This window comes from Phalacrocorax carbo, chromosome 18 (genome assembly GCF_963921805.1).
Source record: "Phalacrocorax carbo chromosome 18, bPhaCar2.1, whole genome shotgun sequence".
Classification (NCBI taxonomy): domain Eukaryota; kingdom Metazoa; phylum Chordata; class Aves; order Suliformes; family Phalacrocoracidae; genus Phalacrocorax; species Phalacrocorax carbo.
Genome location: NC_087530.1, coordinates 11,326,855 through 11,351,378, shown reverse-complemented (window position 1 = coordinate 11,351,378; position 24,524 = coordinate 11,326,855). Strand labels below are relative to the sequence as shown.

General features: G+C 52.1%; 1 protein-coding gene across 3 annotated transcripts in view; it reads left to right on the top strand.

Annotated features, from left to right (window-relative positions):
* Window positions 1–4,244, top strand: part of PNPLA7 (patatin like phospholipase domain containing 7) — a 126,677-nt gene extending 122,433 nt beyond the window's left edge. For all 3 annotated transcript variants that reach the window (XM_064468892.1, XM_064468889.1, XM_064468891.1), the window contains 2 exons: window positions 2,174–2,277; window positions 3,403–4,244. In XM_064468892.1, the coding sequence (XP_064324962.1) occupies window positions 2,174–2,248 (75 nt within the window). In that variant the 3' untranslated portion in view covers window positions 2,249–2,277; window positions 3,403–4,244. The remainder of the gene's footprint in view (window positions 1–2,173; window positions 2,278–3,402) is intronic.
* Window positions 4,245–24,524: the final 20,280 nt, after the last annotated feature.

The following is a 24,524-nucleotide window of genomic DNA, read 5'->3' as shown; positions in this document are numbered from 1 at the left end:
CCTCCACATCTTTGGTGCTTAAAAAGGACTTTTATCAACAAGCACTAATGCGCCACAGGTTGTGACGAGCTACCAGATGCCCTGATTTACATCGAAGCCTGTCAGTGTTACTGGAACAGAAACCCTCCAGCCACACAGCACCAATTTTATTAAAATGTGGAGTTACCTGCCGAAATGAGGCATATGTAAAAGAAATGCTGAAAGCAACAGAATCGCAAAGCAGACCTTTGGCATGAGAAGTGTGACCTTCCTGCTGTGAATATGCTCCCTCCACTACGGGTGGGCTTTGGGCACCTTTCGGTGGTGTAACCTCCTCTTCACTGGCTTGTTTTTGAATTGCCATGTTTTGGGTGTTGGTGTGTCAAGCAGGGCAATGGGGCCTCGGTCCTGCTTGAGGCTTCTGGGTGTTTCCATAGTGTAACAGAGCAGCTGCCCCTTGAGCCCCAGACCTCGAGCGGGGCGGTGGGAGGTGATGTTTAGGGACAGCAGGACCGCCTCCTGCTCTCCTTTCCCCTCTAGTCCTCCAGCACCTGGAGCTGCTGTGTGAAGTGAGAAGGGACACCCCTCTCTTCTTTCTTGATTCTGTGTAAAGACCTGATGAATGCTTAATAGTGCTTGGAAAATCAAGGAGCTTGGTTTTGATGGTAATCAGTTTTATTGGAGCTGTAAACTTCACACTATTGTTTGTGCTGTCTGTTGCTATTCAGATGAGTTTCCAGTTTCTCTGGTGCATTTTATCAAAGATTATCAGTATTGTTTTTAGTATAAACTAAGAACAATTCTCTGATCCACAGTAAAAAAAACCTAAAACATAATTTAAAAAACCCCAAATGTCTTTAATCCTAATGTTCTAGCAGTTGGTTGTAGTTACTGTGTTAGAAGAAAATGCTGTGGAACAGACTGTGCTGTTGTCTTCAGCGTGGAGCAGATGCTATTGACTGTTCCCAAAAGAAATACTTAATCAAGAATCCAGTTTAAACATGAGCCACTTTCTTCACTAGTGGGCTGAAAGACAGGTATTGCTTCAGCAACTCAGAGCACGCTTGAATTAACTCATGAGTGGTAGAAAACCTAGTGTCAAAGAGAAAAAGAATTCTGCCATTTTAGTGTGTGAACTTGCGTTCTGAGAAGCGGCATGCCAGAAGCTGTGCAAAAGGAAGGTGGCCATCTGCCACTTGCTTTGTTTCGCTGCCTGCGTGCCTTGGTCTCACACTTGGATGGGATGGGCCCTGCAGTGGCTGCTGGCACCACTGGGGTACCACCCAGTGGGGTGGTGGATTGGGGCCGATGACGGGTGGCTGCCTGTTCATTGAGTGGAGAGTTGATGTGGGAGAGAGCCAGTCCAGTTAGCAGGTGGCTCCTGCTCTCTGTTTTACAGCCCTGAAGTGGTCTCCAGGTGCTGGAAGAGTCATTGACTCTGCACTGGTGTAGCTCGTTCCTTGGGAGATGGCTTTGGTGCTGGGGACTGGGGGCTTAGCGGCGTACCCTGCTGCTGTGCCTCAGTGAGGACAGCTCTTGAGCTTCCCTAAATTCTGTTAATCTGCTGGATTAACCAGAGAGAGCAGGTGATTGTCCCCTGTGGAGAGGAGGGGAATCATAACTGTCACTGTCCCCTGTGGACCAGGGCTTGTGAGACACATAATTATCATCTCCGCACCAGGAAGAGCTCACCCTCTGCCTGAAAGCACTGTTTCCAGTGAGGCTGTGACTGATGTGACATGGGGAGTTTGGACTGGTAGCTCATAGGCATGTCTTCTGAAGGTATGTTGCAGATCTTGTCTGGACTGACAGGTGGGCACAGCAACTATTCTGCATCCACCAGAAGTGGGAGCATCTCCCCACTGCCGGCGTTTGTGTCCCGTTGGGCTGGGCGGCTGGCACCCACCAGAGTAACAGACAGTTTGTATCTCACTGCCCTTGCTCCAGGCTCTGTAGATTCAAGGGGGTTTCAGGACACCAATTCACATACGGGACATGGTTTATGTTTTGATCTGGCTGGAGCCCTGATGTCTGTGTTTGAGTAGTCCCAGCTCTCTGAGCTGTGGAGAGATGGCCAGCAGTCACCCTGCCCTGTGCCAGTGCTCGACGGAGACAGCTATCATTCCCCTTCCAGCTTTCTCTGCCTCTACGAATGCTAGTTAAACCCAATGTTTTTTCTCTCTTCTCTCTTTAGATGAGTCAGACTACCAGACTGAGTACGAGGAAGAAATTCTGGACAACCAGAAGGATGATTATATCGATTTCGTAAGCAACCAGGTTGAAGAAGACTCTGACTCGGTACGAACCGCCCTGGAAACAGGCAGTGTCTGTGTCGTTGCTGAGTCCCATGTGAATGGTGTGTGGTGGGTGTGAGGTGGAGGTGACAGGAAGGATATTGAGAGAAGCACCTGGAAGGGACTTGGTGAGGAGGACTGTGCAGAAATAAGTTTCTTTTTGTGTAGTACAGACACTGAACGATGCATGCTCACCCTGTTCAGGTCAGTCATCTGCAGTGGTGCCGTGTGTGGCAAAACCTGGTCACAGTTAAAACCTGGCCACGCAGCTCCGTGGGTTTGCTCGCGAGGTGGGTCAGGGCTGGAGAGCGTACGGCGCGAGGAGTGGTACAGGGAGCTGCTTTCTCCAGCTCGGAGGAGAGGAGGCGAAGAGGGGGTCTGACTGCTGTCTGCGGCTGCCTGCTGGGTGGTTACGGAGAAGACAGCAGCAGAGATGCACAGCAAAAAGACAAGAGGTGACAGACACAACTTGCGCTAAAGGAAATCCTCACTGGGTGCAGGGGGATGTATTTCCCAGTAAGCACGGCTGAAAACTGCAGTGGGCCGTGCAGGGTCATGGTGGAAGCTCCATCCTTGCAGATACTTGAAAACCAAAGAGATGCCCTGAAGAACCGGATCTAGCATTAGAGTTAGCCTGGCTTAGAGTAGAAAATTTTATTATAACCTCCAGAGGTCCCTTCCAACAAAGTTGGCTGATTCTGTGGGACATCAGGTGCACGCCGAGGAAAACCTGCACTGAGGCCAGACTTCGCACGATGTGGCCCGCGGCCTGAGAAGCGAAGCCCAAAAGGGTCGCATCCCTGTTGCTCTTACTCCAGCTGGAGCGGCTGGCAGGTTGAGCAGCTGAAGCTGCCTGTTGTGTTGGGCATGAACGGTTTCTCAGTGGAAGCACGTGAGCAGCTTGGGAAGGTGCCCGGCCTGGGGAGCTGCCCACGTGAGGGTGTAAGATGGCTTCAGTGCTTTGAGCAGCGAGGAGGTGGAGTGATGGCATAAAGATTTTTGTTTGCTGGGCTGATCTATGGTGGATGATGGTTGGTGGACAAAGAAGAGGTGGAGGGGAGGAGGACAGATTTTATGCAGGATGCTGAAGAATGAATTTGTGCTTATTTATTCCTTTACTCTCCTTCAGGATGAAGATATGCAGATAAGAAAGCGCAGGAATGTTCCCAAAGTGGACAGCCAGGCAAGCAGCACAGGGGAGCCAGGCTAGCACGTGGAAGAGCCTGATCTTGCAGGCCAAGAGCTATGTCCCATTGTACTGACAGCAGCCATATTTATTTATTAAATATTTAAAAAAACCAAACCAACGCCTAGTTGAAATTAAACAAGCTTTTGTCCTTCTCCAGACAGGGTATGGGGCATTCAGCTGCCAGCACTAAGCACAAATGTCTGCATCACACCCAGGCCCCTCTGGGCCTCCCGTGAGGGGTGGCTGACGTGTGCCACACTCCCTTGTAGAGGTGCCAGTATTAGCGGCCAGTTACTAATAACTCTGAGACTGGCAGAGAGGAAGCGTGCTGGGAATATGCAGTTAAATTCTGCCTTGATTTTTGCTGCTGTATGTTCTAGTCGCTGTTTTTACTGCAGAAACCTGAAGAATGACGGGATATTACCCTGCCGTGTGCTGAAAAGGCTCCGAGCAGCAGCACTAGAGAGAGGGAGGGTTTTGTGGGCCGCAGCAGCGTTGCTTTCTTTTCACATGAATCAGGTAACGATGTAATTAACTCCTCAGTGACTTTCAACCACGTACTTGTGAGCGGTGCTTTGACAGGAGCAAGTCTGAATGTATTTCACTTGAAATCTAAACCTAAGAAATCAATTAATGTGAACGCTAGCCATACAGCCTGTATCCTCAAGCCATCAGCAGAACACTTACTGACAGACCATGGAGCTGACACTTGCCGGGCAACTCTGGAATCACTAGTTGGCTGTATTTGCCCTATGAAATAAAGTTATTCTGCTGGATTGAAACATCTGTGTGGTTCTTTGTGTTGGTCCCACAAAGAGAAAGTTGTCAATAACTAAGAGCCCAACTTGGCTCTGCTTATATCAGACTTGTAAAGAAACACATGTGGTTTTCAATTCCTAACACCAGCAGGAGTCACTCAGTGCGTTTTCAAGCATTTGAAAGACATCTCCAGTGCGTTTCCCCCACCAAGGCCTGCAGCAGTTGATGTGAGTTGGACCGTGTTCAGAAGTCCCCTAGTGCTTGCTCTTCTTGTCTCACATCTGTCATAGCCGATAGCTCCGCTTGGCTGGATAATCAAGCTAATTCTTGCTTTATGTAAACTCTTCTGCCCAACACTAGCTCTTGGTGCTGTTGCCTTGAGGGGATTTGTCATCCAACCAGAGCACTTGAAGACGCTCCTCAAAGCTGACTCCTCAACTGAGCCGCCTTGGCCCTCTGATGTGAAGTGTGTCAGAAGCCAGTGGTGATGCCTCCAGGCATGACCAGAGCTGGGCAGCACAACTCTGGGGCCAGAAACATGTTTGGCAGCACCACCGAGGACTGTGGTGGTTGTAAACTCTGTGAGGTGTGACCTGTTCTCTGCATTTAACCTCCTCTCCCACGTACTCCCCCGTGGCACAGGCTCTCCTTCTCTACCCGCCCTGCATGCCGTTTTCTTCCATTGTGCCCAGGAACGTGCAGCCTTTACCCAGGGAGGCTGTTCTGACACAAAATGATATTTTCAAGTGTCAGAGCCTCGGGTGGGTGTTTTGTTTGCAGAGGGACTCCAGCCCTCCCCTTGGTGAGACCTCCCAGCCTGGCTGCGCCTCCGGCAGGCCCCGGGCCTGTTCAGAAGGAATAGAAGTGATTGGGGACCTTCCCTGCAAGGATCATCCAGACCTTTGATGCAGACTTTGGTTAATGCGATTGTACAGAAACCATTGCGTTTGCTGGAGATTGTTCCCTGCTATTGAAAAGAATTCTTGCAAAGAAAACTTAAAAATGGCTTTTGAAGTGGAGGTAGAGCGGCCAGGAGCCAGGGGCTTCTGTGAAGGCACAGGCTGCCTGTTGAGGTGGAGAACTTAACTTCTGTTGAGATCGGCTACAGTGTGGTGTTGGTGTCCGTCCCGAGGAAGGCCTGTAAGCTGGTGACAAGCCTGGGAAGACCGGGAGGCAGGTGAGCGTCTGCCTTACGGCTGCCTGCTTCGTTTCTGCAGAGCTGCTCTGAGCAACAGAAGAGGAGCCTGTCTCATTCAGCAGCAGCTGCACAATTTAGAGCTATTTTTGTGATGTGGGGATGTAAACCAGATGTGAGTCTTGTCAACATCTGTATTTATAAGTGGTTACAGCACAGGAACTTTTCCCTGGGAAACAAGGAATAGGGCTAATCCTAGAATGACTGAGGTCTTCTGGTTGCTCTTACTGGGCTTATTCCAGGCCAGCAGTCTTCAGCCTTCGAAGGATATGCTTAAAAACAAAAGTACCTTCAGCAGAGATGGTACCTCTGCATGGAGCCTTCAAACCTCCTGACAGTGGGCGGGTGTGGTTTGTCAGACACCTGCGTGGTGCTTCCGTAGCAGTGATGGATTCTGCTTGTTCCCTTTTCCTCGGCTGCTGGGCAGTCTGGGGCAGGACGGGTGCCGTGGGTTATTTTCCAGGAGGATGACAGGTCCGTCAGCCTGAACCCCGTGCTTGTTGTATTGCCCTGTGCTGTACCAATCTCTAATTTCGAAGTTGTATATTCTAACTCTAAACCTCCCGGCAGCCAGACTTTTGCTCCTGGAGCCTGGGTGTGAGCCGCTGGGCTTGTGGTTGCATAGGTTGAAGGAATTTCAGAAAACAGAAGAATATTTGGCTTCTGAGTGTGCTCATTAGAGCCACCGTGTTTGCTTTGTGCCCTGTTCTATAGGGAAATGGCACTTAGTTCAGACGTACGAAGACAGAAAATAAACCTTTGATGTAAGACTGAAAGTCTCTTCTAAATAATTGATCACAGCTTTCCTCCCTAGCTGCGTTCTCCCTAGCCGAGCCCGGGACATTAAGACAATCTTCCCTTCTGTGCAGAGGAATGTAGAACAACTATGGTACAACTTTAAAAGCAAAATTGTTTTTCCAGCTTGCTTTGCTGCTGACTGTGGTCTGCCCAGCTGCCCACCCTAGCGGTGGTTCAGCCCCGCTTACACCCAGGTGCACCCTAATGATCCTGCACTTGTGTGTGCAGTTCCATGTTTGGAGGTTTTGACAGTCCCTGCCCACTTGGACGCCCAACCCTATGCTAAGGAGTTGGTCCTGGATCGCCCCTTCATGCCCCAGGCTCTACAGCGACGGTCCCTGCGCTGTTTTGCTAGAAACGCGGCAGGAGAAGGTCAACCGAGAAGAGCCCCGAGTCTGCCTGTCTCAGCTGTCCTAGCCCAGGCCACTGTCCTGCCAGTCTTCGCTGGCCCGCGGGTGCTGGCTTTGGCTGGAGACACCTGCTCGCGCTGCGATTTCTTCGTGGGTGTGTTACGTGCCCCGAAAGGTGAAGTCTGACCAGAAGCTGGATGCGTTTGGCCTTGCTGGAGGAGACAACAGCTGCTGAGGCCTGAAGGTTTCATCGTGGGCGAAGAGGACACAGAGCTTGTTCCCACAACAAGCCTGGTGCCAGCCATCAAGCAGCAGGATCGGAACGAGGTCCTGAAGAACCAAGGCTGTGAGCGGTAGCTGCGGTGGGAAAGGTTCCCCTCAAAGCCGTTGACTTGATATGTCTGATGGTTGCTGATTGCTGGGGGCAAAACCTTGGATGAGCTTTCAGGAACATATCCCAGTGATGGATTTGCAGCAGGTCAAGCACCAGTCCCACCCAGAGGCCTGGGCTGAGCTCATCTGAGCAGGGTGAGACATGCCCGCAGGCACCGCCTGTGCTGCTTCAGGGCTCTGCCAGTGACTGGCTGCTGTGCTGAGGGGACAGACGTGACCTGAGTCGGTGATTTGAGAACCGGGCACCTGCTGGAAGGGGCTGCCACGGAGGAGGGAGGGTGTTTTGGGGAAATTTGTTTGCAGGACTCCAACTCTGGCCCCAGTTCCTGTAGGGGAAGGGCTGACAGCGCAGCATCCATCCGTGCCTGGCGAAGAGAGGCCATAGCTGGGCTCCCCCGACCTGCCGTGCTGGTGAGCGGTGGCGCTCCCGTCCCCATGGGGCAGCGCCTTGGGGGATCACCTACTGTAAATGCCTTGGTGCAAGTAACGAACTTATTTAGTTGCTTCATTAATGTGGCGCCATGAGCTGTTCAGCTCTCAGAGACCGTTACGGTGGGATTTGGGAAGAAGGAACTGCTATCGCCCACGTAGCAGCTGGAAGCACCTGTCCAAAATCTCTAGGAAGCATTGCCTGGGCGGTGGAGAGCTTTGATCTTGTGCCGTGCAGCTCTGGCTCATGCACGGCTGTTTGCAAGGGCTCCTGCTGTGGCTTCTCAGGTTTCTCGCCCGGAGCCAGTTGTGCGGAGCTGGTTGTGTTCGTGCAGCCCCTCCGGGCTTTGCTCCACGGGCAGGAACGGGCAGGGCTGCAGCAGGACGTTGCCGTGCTCCTTCCCTGGCAGACTTCATTTTCACTGCATGTCGTTCCAAAATTAATCTCATCTTATTTACTCGTGCTCCCGTGACCTCCTCCGACGTGTGATTTTCCTTGCGTGCCGCCTGAGGACTGTGTTTAAGCTGTCAAGATGCGGGGGCTTTACTGCGCCTCTGGGTTTACTTTGCTGTGAGTAAGAGCTGGTAACAAAATCAGCAAATGAGAAATACAGCAAATATTTTCCTCTCCCACAGGGCCTCTGCGAGGCCAGACCAGTGCCCGCTGCTGCCCACAGTGCTGAGAGCCCTGCCGAAACACGGCCGCAGGGTGCTGCAGGTCCGTGGCTTCCCGGAGGAGCTGGGGCAGGAGGCATTAGGGTTATTAGGATGTTGGTTGTTTGATGAACATGATTCTGTGATGTGGCTTTTGCTGGCAGCAGGGTGCAGGCGGCCGTTAGGGGTCCCTTCCCTGCCAATGGCTGATTCATCTCCCGTTGGGTCTGGTGGGGTTTGTGCCCGTGCTCTTTGGCCCCATTCCCTCCTTGGGAAAGGGAGGGTCTGACCCTGTTTTTCCCCAATAGCCTTAATTTCGGTTTTGGTATAAATAGTGCTGTGAAAGGGGCCGGGAGCTGGCAGCGCATCCACACCTGCGCCCTCATCCTGTGCCCGGGAGCTGCCTCGGGAAACAGGCTGCCTGCGGGCGCCGGGTGCGAAAGCCGGGACATGCCAGCGTGTCAGGCTCGCTGGAGCCTGGGGACAGCCGTGCTGGGCAAATCACTGCCAAACCCCCTTCCCTTACCAAAATCAAGGCTTTTAGGGGAAACTGTGGCACTAGCAAAAGCAATAAAAGCATTTGCCTGTTGTTTAAAAAAAGATAACGAGGAAAAGCAAACCCAAAGCGGGTATTAATGCTCATCTTGGTTTTAGAAGAGAATATACCGTAAATCTGTATAATCGTGTCAGGGTTATTCCTGGAGACGCGTTGCGCGCTGCAGGAGCAGCCCTGAGTAGCGTTTCGAGCGCTGGGAATGCACCTGGGGCTGAGCGTTACTTAACGCAAACGTGGCATTTTCACAGATAATTGGCAGAGCCACCGTCACCGCGCTGCGCCGCGGCCAGCACCAGCAGGGACGGCTCTTAATTAAGCCTCACACTGTCAGGGGGTTATGGACAGGAATGCGCTTCCCGTCACGAAGCAGCCGGGCCGCCAGCTCTGGAAATGCAGTCAGGTTTATCTGTGAGGAGTGACATTTTGGTCCAACGTGGCCTCGATACAGAACTGTGCTGTGCTGAGCCCAGGCCCCCCCGAGTGGCACAGGTCACCCCCGGCACCAGGCGGGAGTTGGTACCAATGAGGTACAAATGCTAATGATGCTGCTGGAAAACTTATTTTTGGAAGTCTTGTCTTTAGGGGTAGTATCTGTCAGGGAGGGCAGGCTTAGCAGCACCAGCGAGCTGGCTTTGCAGAGCACAGCTCTATGTTAAGGCAGTCATGCAGTGTATAATTTGGTATCCGAAAGAACACCAAAGGTGCGTTAATTTTAAATGTACCATAAATGACACACTTTTTCGTCAAAGGCGGTGCATTAGATGTGATGCATAGCCCCAGAGGACTATGTCAAATAAGGCTGGTGCTCGCTCGAGCAGCCCTGGCCTGCCCGCATGTCCCTGGGCAGGACGGGGCGAGCTCTGTGCTGTGCCTCTTGCCATATGCTTGAGCAGGTTGCCACTGTGTGGACCACCACGGGTGGCCCCAGGTGGCCCCAAATGCCCTGCTTGCCCTTGGTGTTGGCTGCCGGGGCGCCCTGCATCCTGCCTGGCCCAGGGAGGCATGGCAGGGTGCTTTTAGGCACTGGCTGTGCTGAAATTGGCTGCGCTTGCAACCGATATAAATTTTTTTACTCCATCTCGGGCATGTGTGCGCCCTCGTCATGGGCCCTCACGTGGCTGGGTGTGGCAGGGAAGGGCGCGTGTGCTGGCGCTGTCGTCCTTGGCTTCATCATTCTCAGTCCAGTCTTAGGGCTTTCGCCTCTCCCACTGGCGTGGGTCTGTTCCTCCAGCGTGTGACCGGGCTGTTGCTGCCATCCCTCTCCCGAATTAGGTGCTGAATTAGCTGGAAGTGGCTGATGTGTGATTTCTTTCCCCGCTGCAGAGCTGGGGGATGCCAGCCTGGCCCAGGACATCCCTTAAACTGCTGCCCCATGGCTCAGCCATGGCACTAAGTCATCTGGTGGCTGTAAAATTCCTCCCCTTCACTTGCTTCCTCGCTGGAAATAGAAAGCTTTTAATGAAGCAAAGATCAGAAAAGCTTTTTGAGCGGGGCTGGCAAAGTGGTGCACCCCTGGGATTTCGGGGGTAATGAGTCGTGAAAGAGCTGGTGAGGAGGAGGTTGTGCCGACCTCGTGTATCGCAGCCTGGGCCGCGGCAGAGAGTGCTGGCACAGGCTGCCTGACCCAGCCACGGCCACCTTTGAGGCTCCTGCTGGGACACGTACCTGGTGGTGAAGGAGTTTCTGGTTCCTGAAAGCAGAAGGGAGAGCTGAGCCTTGCAGGGGTCATTGGGGTGAGCGTGCCTCTTTCTGGGGCTCCTCTTCTGCGAGCACTGAACCTTTCAGCGCACTCCAAGTGTCAGGAAAGAGGCTTTCTAAGTGCCCAAGAGCTGCCACAATTTGCAGAGATGGTGTTTGCACTGCAGCTGTTCCTTGGTGTAAAAATGGGTGCCAGGAAAAAAGCACTTCCACTCCCATCCCTCACGGTAAATCCAGGATGGTGAGTGGGGATTTCAAAGCGCTGGCAGGGGACAGATGCCTCAAATAATACCTGGCTGGTGTGATTGGTAGCACCCTGCCAGCCCCCATCCCTCAAGTGCTAGGATCACACGGACCTGGGGATCTGAGCCTGCCATCAAGCCCTCAGCACAGCGGCTGCCGGGGGAGGCTCTGCTGAAGGCCAAGGCAGGTGCATCAGCCGCCGAGTGATGCTGGGGCTGAGCCCGGTCCCTGCCGGAGCTGCAGGCGGGTGGGCAGCAGAGCCCGGCATGGCCCAGGCATCACAGCAGCTCTGCTCCCCATCACCAGAGTCAGGCAGGATGGGGCTCCATAGGGAACTGCTGGGCTGGCTATACAGTTTGGCCAGCTGGGAGGCTGAGCTGTTGAAGGCAACTCCCTTGGGGACCTAAATCCAGGCTGCACCTGTGTTGGTCTAGGAGCTGCTGATTATGCACACGAGGCAAGAATAAAGTGGAAGCACAGAGCCCCGACAAAAAGGCTGTCAAGTCCCCGCAGAGCAGCGCCCGCCTGGGGACCCTGCACGTGTCCCTGCTGCAGGCAGCCCTGGCTCCTGCGGGACCCTCTTCCTCCTCCACAGAATTTGCCCCTGGGTCGGCTGTGCTGATCCACAGGGAGGCAAAGCACCACGTGCCGGGGCTGCAGTGCCCGGGGGGAGCCCTTCCCAGGGCCGCCGGCATCCTCCCCAGCACACAGCTGAGCTGGGACCCAGCAGGACAGAGCGCTTTGCCTTGCCAAACTAGGTCACGCCGTGAACTTGAGCGATGCGGCGGGCAGAGCTAAAAATACCAGCAGAGCTGAGCGTTTCTCCAGCAGCTGTGAAGAGCTGTGGCCTCGCCGGGTCGGACTTTGGCCATGAGATGCCCCGATCCTGGCCCCATCCAGGACAGTCACCGGGGTTCTTGGGCTGCTGGGGCCGGGGGTGATTTACAAGCAGGTGATGAAAAAGCCCCTCTGGGACTCCAGGTCCAAGATCTGCCCAAGAAAACGTCTCTCTGCTGGTGGTGTAAATAAGTCATCACAAGGCGACTTGCAGCCAGGCCCCTGCTGCTTACTTGGATGGCTCATCTACAGCCTCCTCACCTCCTTCCTCAGAAAACCACCTCAGCTTCCCTTTATTATAAATTTGTTAACTATTAGTGGCAGAAAATAATGGCAAGGAGGGGAATGTTACCTAAGCCTGATGCAAGAACTCAGCAAACCAAGTTTTTTTTTCTCTTGGGAACTAGAGTGCTTTTCATTTTAGTGTCACACTTTAGGAGGACACCAAGAGGACAGGGACAAGGGGCCTGGAGTGCGCTGCTGAGACGAGCATGGCTGGGACCCTCCGCTGCTGTAAGGAAGAGCGGGTGGTAGGTTGGGGGCTGGAGCCCAGCCCCAGCCCCATGGCTTGTACCGAGCCCGCGTGGCTGCCGCCTGCAGCGGGGTGACTTTGTCTATCCCCTCTTTGGGACTTTGTCTCCTTTGGGACTCCAGCCGTCCCCTCGCTGGCCACAGCCCCTTGCACTGCAGAAAAGCTCAGGCAGGACGGTCTGGCTTTTCTCATCCTCTGCCTCCAATTTCTGGACCTGGGGCCAGCGCCGCGTCGCTGGAGTGCTGCAGAAGCAATTGCCTCTGACTTACCTTCCCATGATGATAGCTAGATTTCTTTGCGTCCCATCTTTTTTGGAGGAAACTTTTCCTTCATTCCTGTTTGAAAGCTGGCCTATTTTAATATCGCCAAGTGAAAATGGGTTTGCGCACGGAAAAGATCCCAGTTGCTCCGTATAACTTCTCTGTCATAATTATTCACTGCCAGTCCTCCTGCTTCCAGCAGCTGTATAATTTATCAGCTGTGTTTTGTGCTCATTTCTCAATCAATGATGAAAACATTGATTAGTGTCAGGCTGGGACTGACTCCTGCAGAATCCCTCTAAATCGTCTGTTCACTGATGACTCCTTGTTTTGGAGACGGGTTTGCAGCTCTCCATCCATTTAATGTGGGCTTTATTGGGATTGTATAGCGCTAAATTTGTAATTAGGGTGTCATATGATATTAAGTCAAACACGTTGCCAAAAGCTAAGCAAATAATGGCTACATGGTAACCTTTATCGACAAACTTGTGATTTTCTCGAAGGATGAAATGAGGCTCATTTGACAAGGCATTTTCCATTGCACCACACTGATGGGTGTATTTTTAATCCTTGAATTCTATGTTAATTGAATCCTCTGTGTCCTCTCCACTTTTCATTATGAATGTCATGCTGGACCGATGACTGTTAACCAGGACACCCGCTTCGCCCGCCAAGCGCCACGTTAGCATCCTGCCAAACTCGGCATCTCCTCAGGCTTGGAGCTTCTCACAGCGAGTGAAGGCAGCTCGGCTCGGCACGCTGCTTGAGGGCCCCCAGGTGCAGAGCATGTGGATCTGCTGATTTAGAAACCCCACAGATGTCACCCAAGATGCTCTTGGTTGTTAGTAGGCAAGAGAGTATTTTGTGATCCTCATGTCTTACATTCCCCTCCTTTCTAAATGCAAAATAGACGCACTGAGGGGCTTGTCACTAGCAGTGCACCTCCTCATCTAGAAACACCATGACTCCTCCGTGCTGGGAGACTTTCAAAATACAACCGGCGGTCCCTGAGCAAGGCGGTGTTGCTTTGGTGTTGGTCCTGCTCTGGGCAGGAGGTTGGGCTAGAGGCACCTGAGGTTGCTCCTTACCAAAATCTTTTAATGCTTCTCTAAGTCTGTGAAATGAATCTGCAACATCATTAACATGTCTTTTGTTTCTAATACATTTAATGAACCACTTAGTGGTCCTGCCTTTGCCAGGCATGGATTTTCCTCTGTCTGTTTACCCTTCTCTATCAATATCTCTGCTCCATAGCTCATTGTGGTGATTGCTGCATATTGATTGGTATCTATTACTTTCTTCCTCTTCATATACATTGTCATTTTCATCCAGTTGCTGTTTTCAGGTTACAAACTTACAGGATGGGCTTTCAGCCAGTTATATTTTCTTGACTCTGCAATATTAGCTTTTTTGCCCTGTTGCAAGCCTTACTCAAAGAACTGCTGATGTCCCACTCTGCAGGGGACTTTTTCCCCCCTTTCAATTTTCCTCATAATTGTCACCGTCTCCACGAAGTTTGTGAAGCTGCTGGTTCCATGAGTGATGAAGAGACTAACAAGCCATACCAGTGCAGGGGACAGTTAGGTGACTCCGTAGCATCTTGGCAAAGCAGGCTGGAGCAGCTGCGCTGAGCCCGTCCCGTCTGACCTGGTGCCTGAGGGGGGCTCTGCTCTGGCTGGTCGCATCTGATGCAGCACCTGAGCGGCTCTTCCCACCCTGGAACATCCCTGCTGTCCCTGGCAGTCTGTTCCACTGCTCCACTAGCCTTAAACAGTTTTTCTTTGGGTCAAACCTGGATTTCCCGACCACAGTTTAATCCCATTCCTTGTTGCCCTTTCCTGCCTTCAGGCTTGTATGTAACTGGAGCACGTTGCTGTGGCTCCCCCCAAGTCTTTACTTCTGTGGGGTGAATCGGTCCCCCTTTCAGCCTTTGTTCACAGGCTGCACCTTCGCGCCATCCAACCCCACCCGCACCCCTGCTGCGCTCTCTCCAACCAGCCCAAATGGCCCCCAAAATGCCACAGCCGGAGCCAGGCCAGGCCCTACAGCTGGGGTCGTACCAGACCCGCGCAGCCTGTGCGTGGTGGCACATTTCCACATTATTTCTCATGCTGTCATGTTCACCTTTTCTGCACGAGCACGACATGGCTGGCTCTGGTTCAGCTGATGATTTACCCCAGCATCCAGGTCCTTTCCTGCAGAACAGCGATGGATTCAGCTGCTGCCCATCCCAAGCGCCGGCTGAACCTCACTCAGCACCTGTCTGAGCTCACTATGAACCTTTGGGGCTGCTCTTCTTCCTCCCCACAGGACGGCTCGGAAATGGGGCACAGGCAGGAACAGCAGAACAGACAACCCCCTCCTACCACATGCACCCACTGTAGCCACTCCTTTCCTGTGCCCTGGGCTACTTTATTTGCAAATGTGGAATTTGTTACCCTTGCCCACAGGGTCTAACCTAGAGGATTTTTGCAGGCTCTGCCTGTGTGAGATGCCCCGGCTGAAGCAGATGGCACCTATTTTGCTATACCCTCACTATGGCCAGGAGCTGCTGAGGACCCTGAACCTGTGTGCAGCCCTGCGTGAATCTCCCCGAGCTGCCCAGAGCCACTTCTTGTCACTAGCACAGCCACAGGTGTGTGCTTCAGGCCACAGAGAGGAGCTGTGGAAGGCCCCGCAATGCACACGATACAGCAAAGCCCAGCTCTCCTCTCTTCCTCACCTCCTTTTCAGCTTCTCACTCCTTGTGCCACAACCATCACAAATACTTTCCTTCCGCCCACCAAGAGCGAAAGGCTGAATGCATCCCTCCTCATCCTCCAGCTGAGCTTTCTGAGTCATCCTCCCCGTACATTTCTACCTGCTTCTCTCCTTGCTCCTTGGCCTCGCTCTGTCCAGGGTCGGTCCCCACGTGCACGGCTGCCGCTGCCGTGTACAGCCTCGTGATGGGCAGAAGCGCCCGCGTCGGCGGGAGCTGGCGCTGCTGTGCCCTGGGCTGCGCGGAGGGTGGGTGCTGCCTGTTCCGCTCTGCCTGAGCCCTTTTGCCAGCTGTAACAATAAATGTGGAAGGCAACTGGAAATGGTTTCATTTCTGTGCCCAGCACCTTTAGATACAGCAAAGGGTTGGACATGGTGCGGGGTAGAGTCGGAGCAGAGCTTCAGGAGTGCGGTGTTTATAGGGACAGGGACACAACTCCTCTTTAGTAGCAACGTTTTCTCTTCCACCTTAAATGTAACACGGCCACTTCAACTTTTCTTCTGCTGCGTGGTACCAATGTCAGGACAAAGTCAGACTGTTATTTTGCCAAACAATGAAATACTGAGACATGGATGGAGCAAAAACTGAGTAATTACTGAATCATTGAGCAATCAATTACCATCGGGTCTGTTCCTGGAGCTGTTTCGGGAATCCTGACCTTGAGGAACCTCCATTGTAAGGACCAAGACCTGCACCTCTACAGCTGCTGAACGGTCCCTGCCAGTGCTGGGGACACTGGGGGTAAAACCTGTCTCTGGTAGGTGTAAAATCAGCTTCCCTTCGCCAGGAGGGTGGTGCAGTATGGGAACACGTCACCCTGGTGAGGGCGATCACCATCCAGTGAGAGCACCACGACTTGGCCGAGGAAAATTGCTCCAGCGTAGGTGACAGTCCTGCCTCGAGCAGGCAGCAGGGCCAAAGGCCTCCAGAGAGCCTTCGCACCGGTGCTTCCACATTTCTGTGGAGAAGTTAAGGAAACTTTCCGCTGTATGAAATATCTGCATTGTTGTTTCCTTTGTTATGTCAATTGGTTTTATTTATTGTAGTTTATTCTGAGGGACAGACAGGCTTATGTCAGTTTGATGCCACTAATTTAGCCAACAGGAAGGAAATTATGTTACTGTCCTGCTGAAATTGTCCCTCCTGCTAGAGCCAATGCTCATGTCTTTTGTTTCTCTCTACCTGCTCTATCATTTTAAGAAAAAAAAGAGGAATATAGTATTATGCTGCTCTGGAGGTGCCCACTCTCCTGTCAGCTCTCCTGACTGAGAAACATGGTGTCTCATCGAGCTTCTTCCTCTCCTGGGCAGAGTAACGTCCCTTGCAGGGATTTAGGAGCACGCTTTTGCAATGATCCCGCCTAAGGGACTGACACAGACGACAGCAAGCTCCCGTGCTGGTGCTGTGTCCTTTGGTCGGGCTCTTTGGCAGGTCCGCTTGCCTGCACTGGCTTTGACCGTGACAGACTGTGCGCACAGTTGCCCAGTGTTGGTGCTCAGGAGCTCTCGGGCTCAGGAAATGGCCAGAAAACTGGCTCGGCAGCAAGGACAGAGAGATGGGGAGCAGGGCTGCGTGGCTGGGCCTGCAGCAGGCGGGGAGGAGCCATGGGAAACTCGCTGGCTCTGCTCAAGTCTGGGAAAGGATGGAAGGGTGTACATGGTTAGTGGGGTTGGATGTGCTCTTGTCCTCCCTTCAGTGTTTGAACTGTATTGTTGTTATCATTGTTGTTATTATTATTACTGTAATTACTTTCTGAATTTGTGCATATGCGTATTATCAAGGGTATGCCAGGGACCGAGTCTCCCTGGCTCCAATCTACCTAGTGCCAGGCATGTCTTGCATTTACAAAATGATTTTAGCCTTCTGGGGGTCACGTTTTAAGGCAGGTTTGTTCAAGGCTTCACGTTGCGAGCGCCTAGTCCTAACTGGGCTTCCCAGCATACTGCAACACAAATCTAATAAACAGCAGGCATGGCTTTGTGGCTTGCATGTGAGCTTGTGTCACCCAGCTGTTGCAATGCCAGTGAGAACTGGACAGAGCGGACTTGTCGGGAAGGCAGCTCAAAATTTCAGCCAGCAGAGTAATAGCTAATTGAGTGTATTTCAATCATGAGCTCCACAGAAGGAAAGCAAACTCCACAGAGTAGAAGAAAATTGCATCTTAGAGTAATCTGAATGTGGGTAGATAATTAGGCCTATATTTCATGGGAACATTTGCTGGGCAACATAATGAAAAGGCCAGCAACATAATTTTCTTTAAGTAGTGTGATGCCTCCCACTGGGGACAGGCCGTGACAGTGCTGGTGCTGCAGTGCAGTGGGAGCGGGGAAAGGCACTGCCCGGCCAGAAGGGCTGTGGGATGACGGTGCCAAGCTGAAGCCCGTCCTCCCCATCTCTAATGTCTGCTGAGAGAAAGCTGCTAAGGCTCCAGCACTGCTCTCGGTAGGAAGGTAGCAAAATAAATCCCGCAGCCTCGTCACCGTCCCGTCTCCCTGAGTGGCAGACGCAGCAAGGCTGTGCATTGCGCCCGCAGAGCTGGACAGACCCGGGCCAATTCGGTGCTGCCACGGGACTCTCCCGGTGGGAAGCCAGGCGGCTGCCACTGGACTCGACTTGGAAGAGCTCCTGCTCTGAGTCATTGTCTGATCCAGCTTGGCAGGTCAGCAGGGGCTGACGAAGCGGCTCTGCAGCTGGGGTCTGAGGGAAGCGCAGCCTGGCTGCCTGCGCCCAGGAAACCCCCTCGTGCGAGGAGCCCAGCCCAGGGAGCAGTAGTGCACTGCGCCCTCCGAGCCGAGCTCGGCCCATGCAAGTGCTGGGCTTTGCCCCAGGTGTTGGCAGTACATGCTGCTGATGGGCGACCGCACTTGTCCCAGGAGAGTGCACCAGCCCTCAAATCCCCTCCGAACTATGGCTATGCATGAGAAGTGAAGCTCCAAGGCCCTTTTCAGTGTTGTTTTTTTCCAAAATTGGGATAGAAAGGCTCTGCTTTTCCATGTCCTCCACCCCATAAGCACAGATCCTCCCTTCCCGATCTCCAGCTGGGACCAGGGCTGCTTCTGGCTTGCTCTGCCAGCGCCCTTGCTGCCTGGTGCAGGAGCAGACAGGTAATATAAGATAATATTTGGCTTCTTCATAATGCTGGTGAAATGAGAAGTTTTGGGAAAGTGCAGTGACTTAGGAAGGTGGAGGAGAGGGTTTAACCTTTGAGCACAGGTAACCCTGTGATCAGGGGTCTGACTTCCCCTCCTGCCAGTGCTGCACTCATTAGCGCGTCAGGGCTGGTATGTGTCATGTAGCAGAAAGAAAGGCTGAGAGGTTGCATCCAGCCCACATAATTACTGATTAGTAAAAGTAGCTGGGGGTGAGATGGTCTAACATTGGGTCTGAGTCCTCCATATCCCAGCTGGTTCAGAAGAACTGTTCATCCAGTGATCAGGCCTATTTTGGGGCTGTATTTGAACAAGCTCTTATTTTCTGATGTCAAATGCTTGGCCATTTAAGAACATCTCTGTCCAAATGAATCTGCTCGAAGCAAAGCCATAGTTCTTGGCTAACTCCAACTTGTTAGCTATTGATGTTGCTTCTGTGATGTATTGCCTAATTTTAATTACACCAGTGTTGAGAAAAATATTCTCTTACAGTGCCTCATTAAAGTTTCTAACTGCTGAATTTAACAGGAACATCTTGAAGTGACTCGATTGGCCAAGGGGGAAGGTGGCTAGATGATACTTCAGAGTGACCTCCTGGTACCTGGGAGACCTTGAGCTTCCCAGTGCAGTTGGCCCTAACTGTTGTCCTCAAACTCTTTTCCAAGCAGTGCTACACAGATAAACCCCAGCAGCTCCTCCAGCTCCCCCACCGCCTTGGTGTTATCGCCATCTCTCAGGGCGGTTGTGACTTGTCAGAAGAGCTGAATTGGCACACCGTGTTTATGGACAGTGGGCACATCAATTTGCCTTCTCTTTTCAGTCTGGTACCCCACCAGTACCACCGCACTTGGGCCAGTTGTTTTGTGCAGAATGATGGGAGCAGAGGGCAGGGGGCTAAAAATGACCCTGCCCGAGCCAGTCCTCTCTGTACCACTTCTGCGGCCTCAGCACACCGTGTGCCGGGGAGGCAGCCACACCTCGGCTCACACTGCCGTAATGTACAGCCCTGGGAAATGTCCCTGGGGAGGGGAGTCCCACACCTCCCTCGACGCTGCGAACCCTGTTATTCTGCCGGGAACTTCCCAGTAACCAAATAACTGACTGCATTATCAGCAGGGACCACAAACAATCCTGGTCTCAATTTGGACCAAAGAAACTGCAGTCAACTCACAAGGCAAGTTAAAGATCATGCTTTGTCCTGCTTTTATGCTTACCATACTGCTGAGACCCTTCCCTTCACGTCCCGGGGCTGTAGCCCCTCCAAAGCCAGTGCCCGGTGAGTGAGGCACAGGTGCAGCTTGGGTGGGGACGCTATTCGGATGAACCTGGGAGAAAAAGGGGCCATTTCTGAGGATAAGGATCAGTGTAGAGCCCAGTACTGTGCTGCTGAAGTTGGGATTGTTTTTTTCTTGTGTCTCTATCTTTGTAATTATCTGCTCTGGATGTCCTGAACCATTTTATTACCTAGTTATTTGCTGTCATGATGTCCTTTTATAATTCTTTACAATATCTCATGTACTTGTCACCCTGAATACCTTAGCATCATCAGCAAGCTTTGTCAGCCCTTTTTTCAACTACTTTTCGTTATTTCTGAATATGCCAAAGCGAGCAGACCCCAACACAGGTCCCTGTGGGGCTCGATTCAAACCCTCCCTCCATTCAGGGGCCTGACTGTTGATAGCTACTCTTTGAGAATCCTTTAACCAGTTATTTCTCTCTTTCAAGCCTTTTCCATTAATCCCATGGTAGCTGCATTTCTGTAGGAAGTGCCTGCGACAGACCTTTTGGGAATCCAGGCAGACTCTGCCACATGCCCATCGACTCCTTTAAAGAACTGTTATAGATTTACGAGGCATTCCTTTATTCAATGAAAACCACCTTTTTTTATTTTTCTTCCATTTCAGATGTATCCAACTATGCACTAACTGTATTCTTTATTACAACTTCTATCAGTTTGCCCAGGAGGGGCCTCAGACTTCATGGTCTGTAATAACCCCAAGCCCTTCCCATTTGTCACCTTGAAGCTCTCAGACACCGAGGCTGCGTTACGCACAGTGATTACATGCTACAATTAAGTAATTAAACTCTTTCATCTCTGAGCTCCTGAGCACTTAGCTGAACCGTCTCAGTCTGATGAATTTGCACTCTTTGGTTTGGCTATTTATTCCTCATCTTCTTCTTCTGACACTTGAATATGAGCCAAAGCCAATGCCGCGTCCATGTGAAGATGACTTTTGGCACAGGAACTTCTCTGAGCTTTTCATCACTAACTGTAGATGCAAAATACTCATTGTTTTTCTGTGCTGACCGTATCTCCTATGAATGCTCCTCTTGCACTGTGGCCAACTTCTGACTCTCCAGACTCCAGCAGGCTTCAGACTTCCTGCGCTTGTTGTGTTTGAAGAAGTATTTATTATTTTTCAGCTTTGCCTTCTGCAGGTTGTTCCTGTGACTGGTTTTGGCTTGCCTTCTTTCTCTTTTTGAATTTAAATTGTCAGGACATACATTCTTTTGCTTGTTTAGACAAAAATAGCTTTTCTAAGCATAGAAATTACTATATCCCTAAAGCCTGGGAATCATCAGGCCATCTCATCTCAGCCAGATCAAAGACCTAGACCTAACAGGTCTAAGGCTCTGGGTTTCCCACTAGGCAGAGATGTGCCGATCGGTTTGACAGGATGCTGAGATACCAGATTTTTAAAGTGTGACACGTTTATATGGGCAGAAGTCATCACTGGCCAGGATGAATTTTGCCTAGCTTGGGTTTCAGGATATTGCACCTTCACTGGTGGAAGAAGGGGAGCATTTCTCTGACCAGCTGTGATTATTTTGGAAGATGTTTTGGGTTGTGCTCCCCTAGGATGACGTGAGCTTGGCAGAGAACGCCCCGTGAGCGGAGGTCTGGGGCTTGGGCGGAGGGACGGCGGTGCTCCCTGCCTCCTCGGCCTGTTTGCCTACGTGCGTGCGTCTGGAAGGCCTGTTGCCATGGAGAAGCAATGGGGAACAGTCTGCCTGGCTTGCCTGACTTTTTTCCTAGCACGAAGCAAAGGCATCTCTCCAGCTGTAATGAGCCAGAGGCCCACTGCCTCCTCTTCTCTGCCGCACTGGGGTAACCCAGAGCCCCAAATACCTGGGAGAAACACCAAGGCAGGGAGGAAAGCCTAAATGAAAGTAGGGAAGGAGCAGAAAGCAAGAGGGGAAACGGGGGGGGGATGCACCAGTGCTTGTGGAGTGCTGGGCAGCGATGGAGCCAGGTGCTTCTCAAGGGCGCTCAGACCAACATGCAGTGGGCAGCTGTTGCAACAAGGGAAATTCCCATTAGATATATGGGAAAGAATCTTTCCCTATGTGAGAGTGGTGCAGTCCTGGGACATGGACTGGAGTGGTGGTGGCATCTCCATCCTTGGAGGTCTTCAAAACCCATCTGGCCAAGCCCTGAGCGGCCAACATGCCTTTGAAGTGAGCTCTACACTGGGCTGGACCCTCCCAGCCTTAAAGAGCGAGACCTTGCCAGGGAACGGACAAGGGAGAGTTTGGGAGAGCTCTAAGAGGCACGAGTGTGGTCTGAAAACAGAATGAAGGTGGAGGCATCCCTGCTTTTTAATTCTGGGAATTGACAGTACCGGATAGGGCTTCACTCAGACTGTAAGTGCTCAAGTTCTCTACAGTTTTTTTTAAGGTGCTCCCTAAAACCAGATGGATTTTCTCTCATTTTCTGTTGTAGAAGCTCTTTGGTGACATGACTGTACATCAAAACACGGGGGGAGGAGGGGAGAGTCATGAGTAGAAGTTTAATGGGAGTCATCTTCTGTGGGAAGAAATCCAATGCACTGACACTGGGTTTTGTTTTGTACCTGAAAAAAATGTGACTGTGAGCAACTTTGGGGTGTTTCCAGGTAGATCTAGTGCAGATTATGTTGGGGTTAGGGTAGACATGTCTTAGTTTGGTTTTTTTTTGTTTGCATTTTTAAAGAATAGCGTTTGCCACAACTGATGAAGTACTTAAACATAGAAATGAAGAGCATTTTTCCCCCTCTAATTATGCAGGAAAAAAAGGGGTGAAAGCACAATCAAAAGTCTCAGGCTGACCTTATTTTTAAAATATTCCCATGTATTTCTCTTTTATCCCTTGTTTTGACTGTGTGTGCAGCTTCAGGTGTCTGTGTCTCTGTTTCTAGTGGCATGAAGCAAGGCTAGGCATCGAAATAGGTGAGCATGCATCAGCTCTACCACGCTTGCTTCCAACACACAGGACTGCGGCGTACCTGCCCTAAAATCTGTTCACCAGTATTAGTGCATGGGATTGAGACCGTAATGTTTAAAGAAGTCTTATCACTCAGTTCAGCGCTGTGTAACAGCAGAGCTGTGTTCATCCTGCTTGAGCTACAAAACCCTACGGGAAGAGGAAGAGACTCTCACCCGCAAGAGCCGCTCTGCGGAGCGAGCGGGACACGGAGGCCACCTCACTCGGTGGCAGCGATGGAGCCGCCGAGGTCACTTTGCACCTCTCTCTTGGTCAGCTGGTCTAAGCTGAAAAGCAGGGTGAGGTCTTTGTCTCGCACACATGGCACTTTTTCTGCTCACAGCTTGGGTCTAAGTGAAGATACATTTCTCAAAGATTGTTATTTGCAGTGAATTACCCAGTGTATGAGAAAATTCCAGCCAGTGCGGTATTTACATCCGACTCCTTGTGTCCACACACACCAGGGTACTTGGGTATCTTATTCATCTTTTTTCTGCTCTCTACACAGATTACTTTTCAATTTGTAGATTAACAGACAAAATAGTTGGACTTAATTTGTTCAAATCCTCATGTGTTTTCTTAGAGATTTGACTTTGGAGTCTATGGGGAGAGAGGACTGAAGCTTTTCCCAAACTTTTGGTCTCTTCCATACAGGGTCTCTGAAGGACAGTGAAACACGAGCTTATGCTACAGCCTTTCCCCAGGTACAGACAAGACAAGGTGTGTCTGTTTGTCTGTCGCTCCCTCCTTCGGCTGCCTCTTTTCACTAAGCTTGTAGGAAGTTTAATTATCTATAAAACTTTTACCCCTCTGTCAACTATTGTTGAATGGGTTGGCTCTGAATTCCTGACATTCATGCACTCGCTTGCAGAGGCAGGGGGACCACCCAAGTGCTTTTTCTATGTATTTTGTGAATAATATGTTTAAAATTGCTGCCCCACTCACTCAGGTGCCCTGAAAGCAGATTTATAAAATGGTTTCTCAAGGAAAAGCACTTTTCCAAACCCTCCTAGGGATCAAAAACCTCCATCCGTGAAATTGATCTGAGGGATGGAACCCCTCTGCTGTGAAGAAAGGCTAAAGGAGTCAGGATTGTTCAAATGGAGAAGGCTCTGGGGAGACCTTACAGACTTTTGATATATAAAGGGGGCTTATAAGAAAGATGGAGAAAGACTTTTTACCAGGCCTGTAGTGACAGTACAAGGGGCAATGGTTTTAAACTGAAAGAGGGTGGGTGGGTGTATGTTGTGCATAAGGAAGAAATTTTTTACAATGAGGGTGGTGAGGCACTGGAACAGGTTGCCCAGAGAAGTTGTGGATGCCCCATCATAGGACAGGTTAGATGCGGCTTGGAACAACCTGGCCTGGTGAAAGCTGTCCCTGCCCATGGCAGGGGCTTGGACTAGGTGACGCTTGCAGGTCCCTTCTAACCCCAGCAGTTCTGTGATTCTACGAACTGAAAATCCTCTGCGCCTTGGCTGACAAGCTCTTTGCGCTGGGTTTGTTTTCAAGCATTCGATGACCCGGAGGAAGGCGTTTGCTCCGGCAGGTGACACTGGGGACGAGGAGGTGCCCGATGCCGGGCTCTGCCACCTCCAGTCGCCGCTGGGAACCCCGGCGCTGCCCCGGGGCCCGCGGGGGCGAGCAGTGACGGGCCGGGGGGACAAGGCAGCGGAGAACGGGCATTTGTGTCAGTCCTTCAGAGATTACAGGTTTTGAACAACGACGGCCCAACCTTTGCGACCGCAACCACCCCGCGAGCAGTGGGACCCCGGTGCACCCACCTAGCGCCCCGCTGCCAGCAGAGCGCCCAGCTGTGGGAAATCAACCATTCTCCTGCTCCACCTTTTTGCAGGGTGCGGGTCTGCCTCCTGACAGGAGCCCGCAGGGAGCATCCCCCGAGGCTCCCCTCGCCACCGGCCATGTCTGCCGGCGCAGGGCTGGGCGTTCACCTCAGGTGCGGGCTGGAACCGAGGAGGGCAGGACGGCGGGGACGGCGGGGGCGGGGGCCGGACAGCCGCCCTTCCCCGGGCTCCGCGGGCCGAGGCGACCGCCCGCCGCTGCCCCTCAGGCGGGGCCGGCACCCCGCTTGCCGGCCGGCCGGCCCGCCCGCCATGATGTCAGGCGGGAGGCGGGGGCGGAGGAGGGAGCCGCCGGCCAAATATAGCGGCGCTTCCTGGGCGGCGGGCCGCGCCCGGGCCCTCCCTC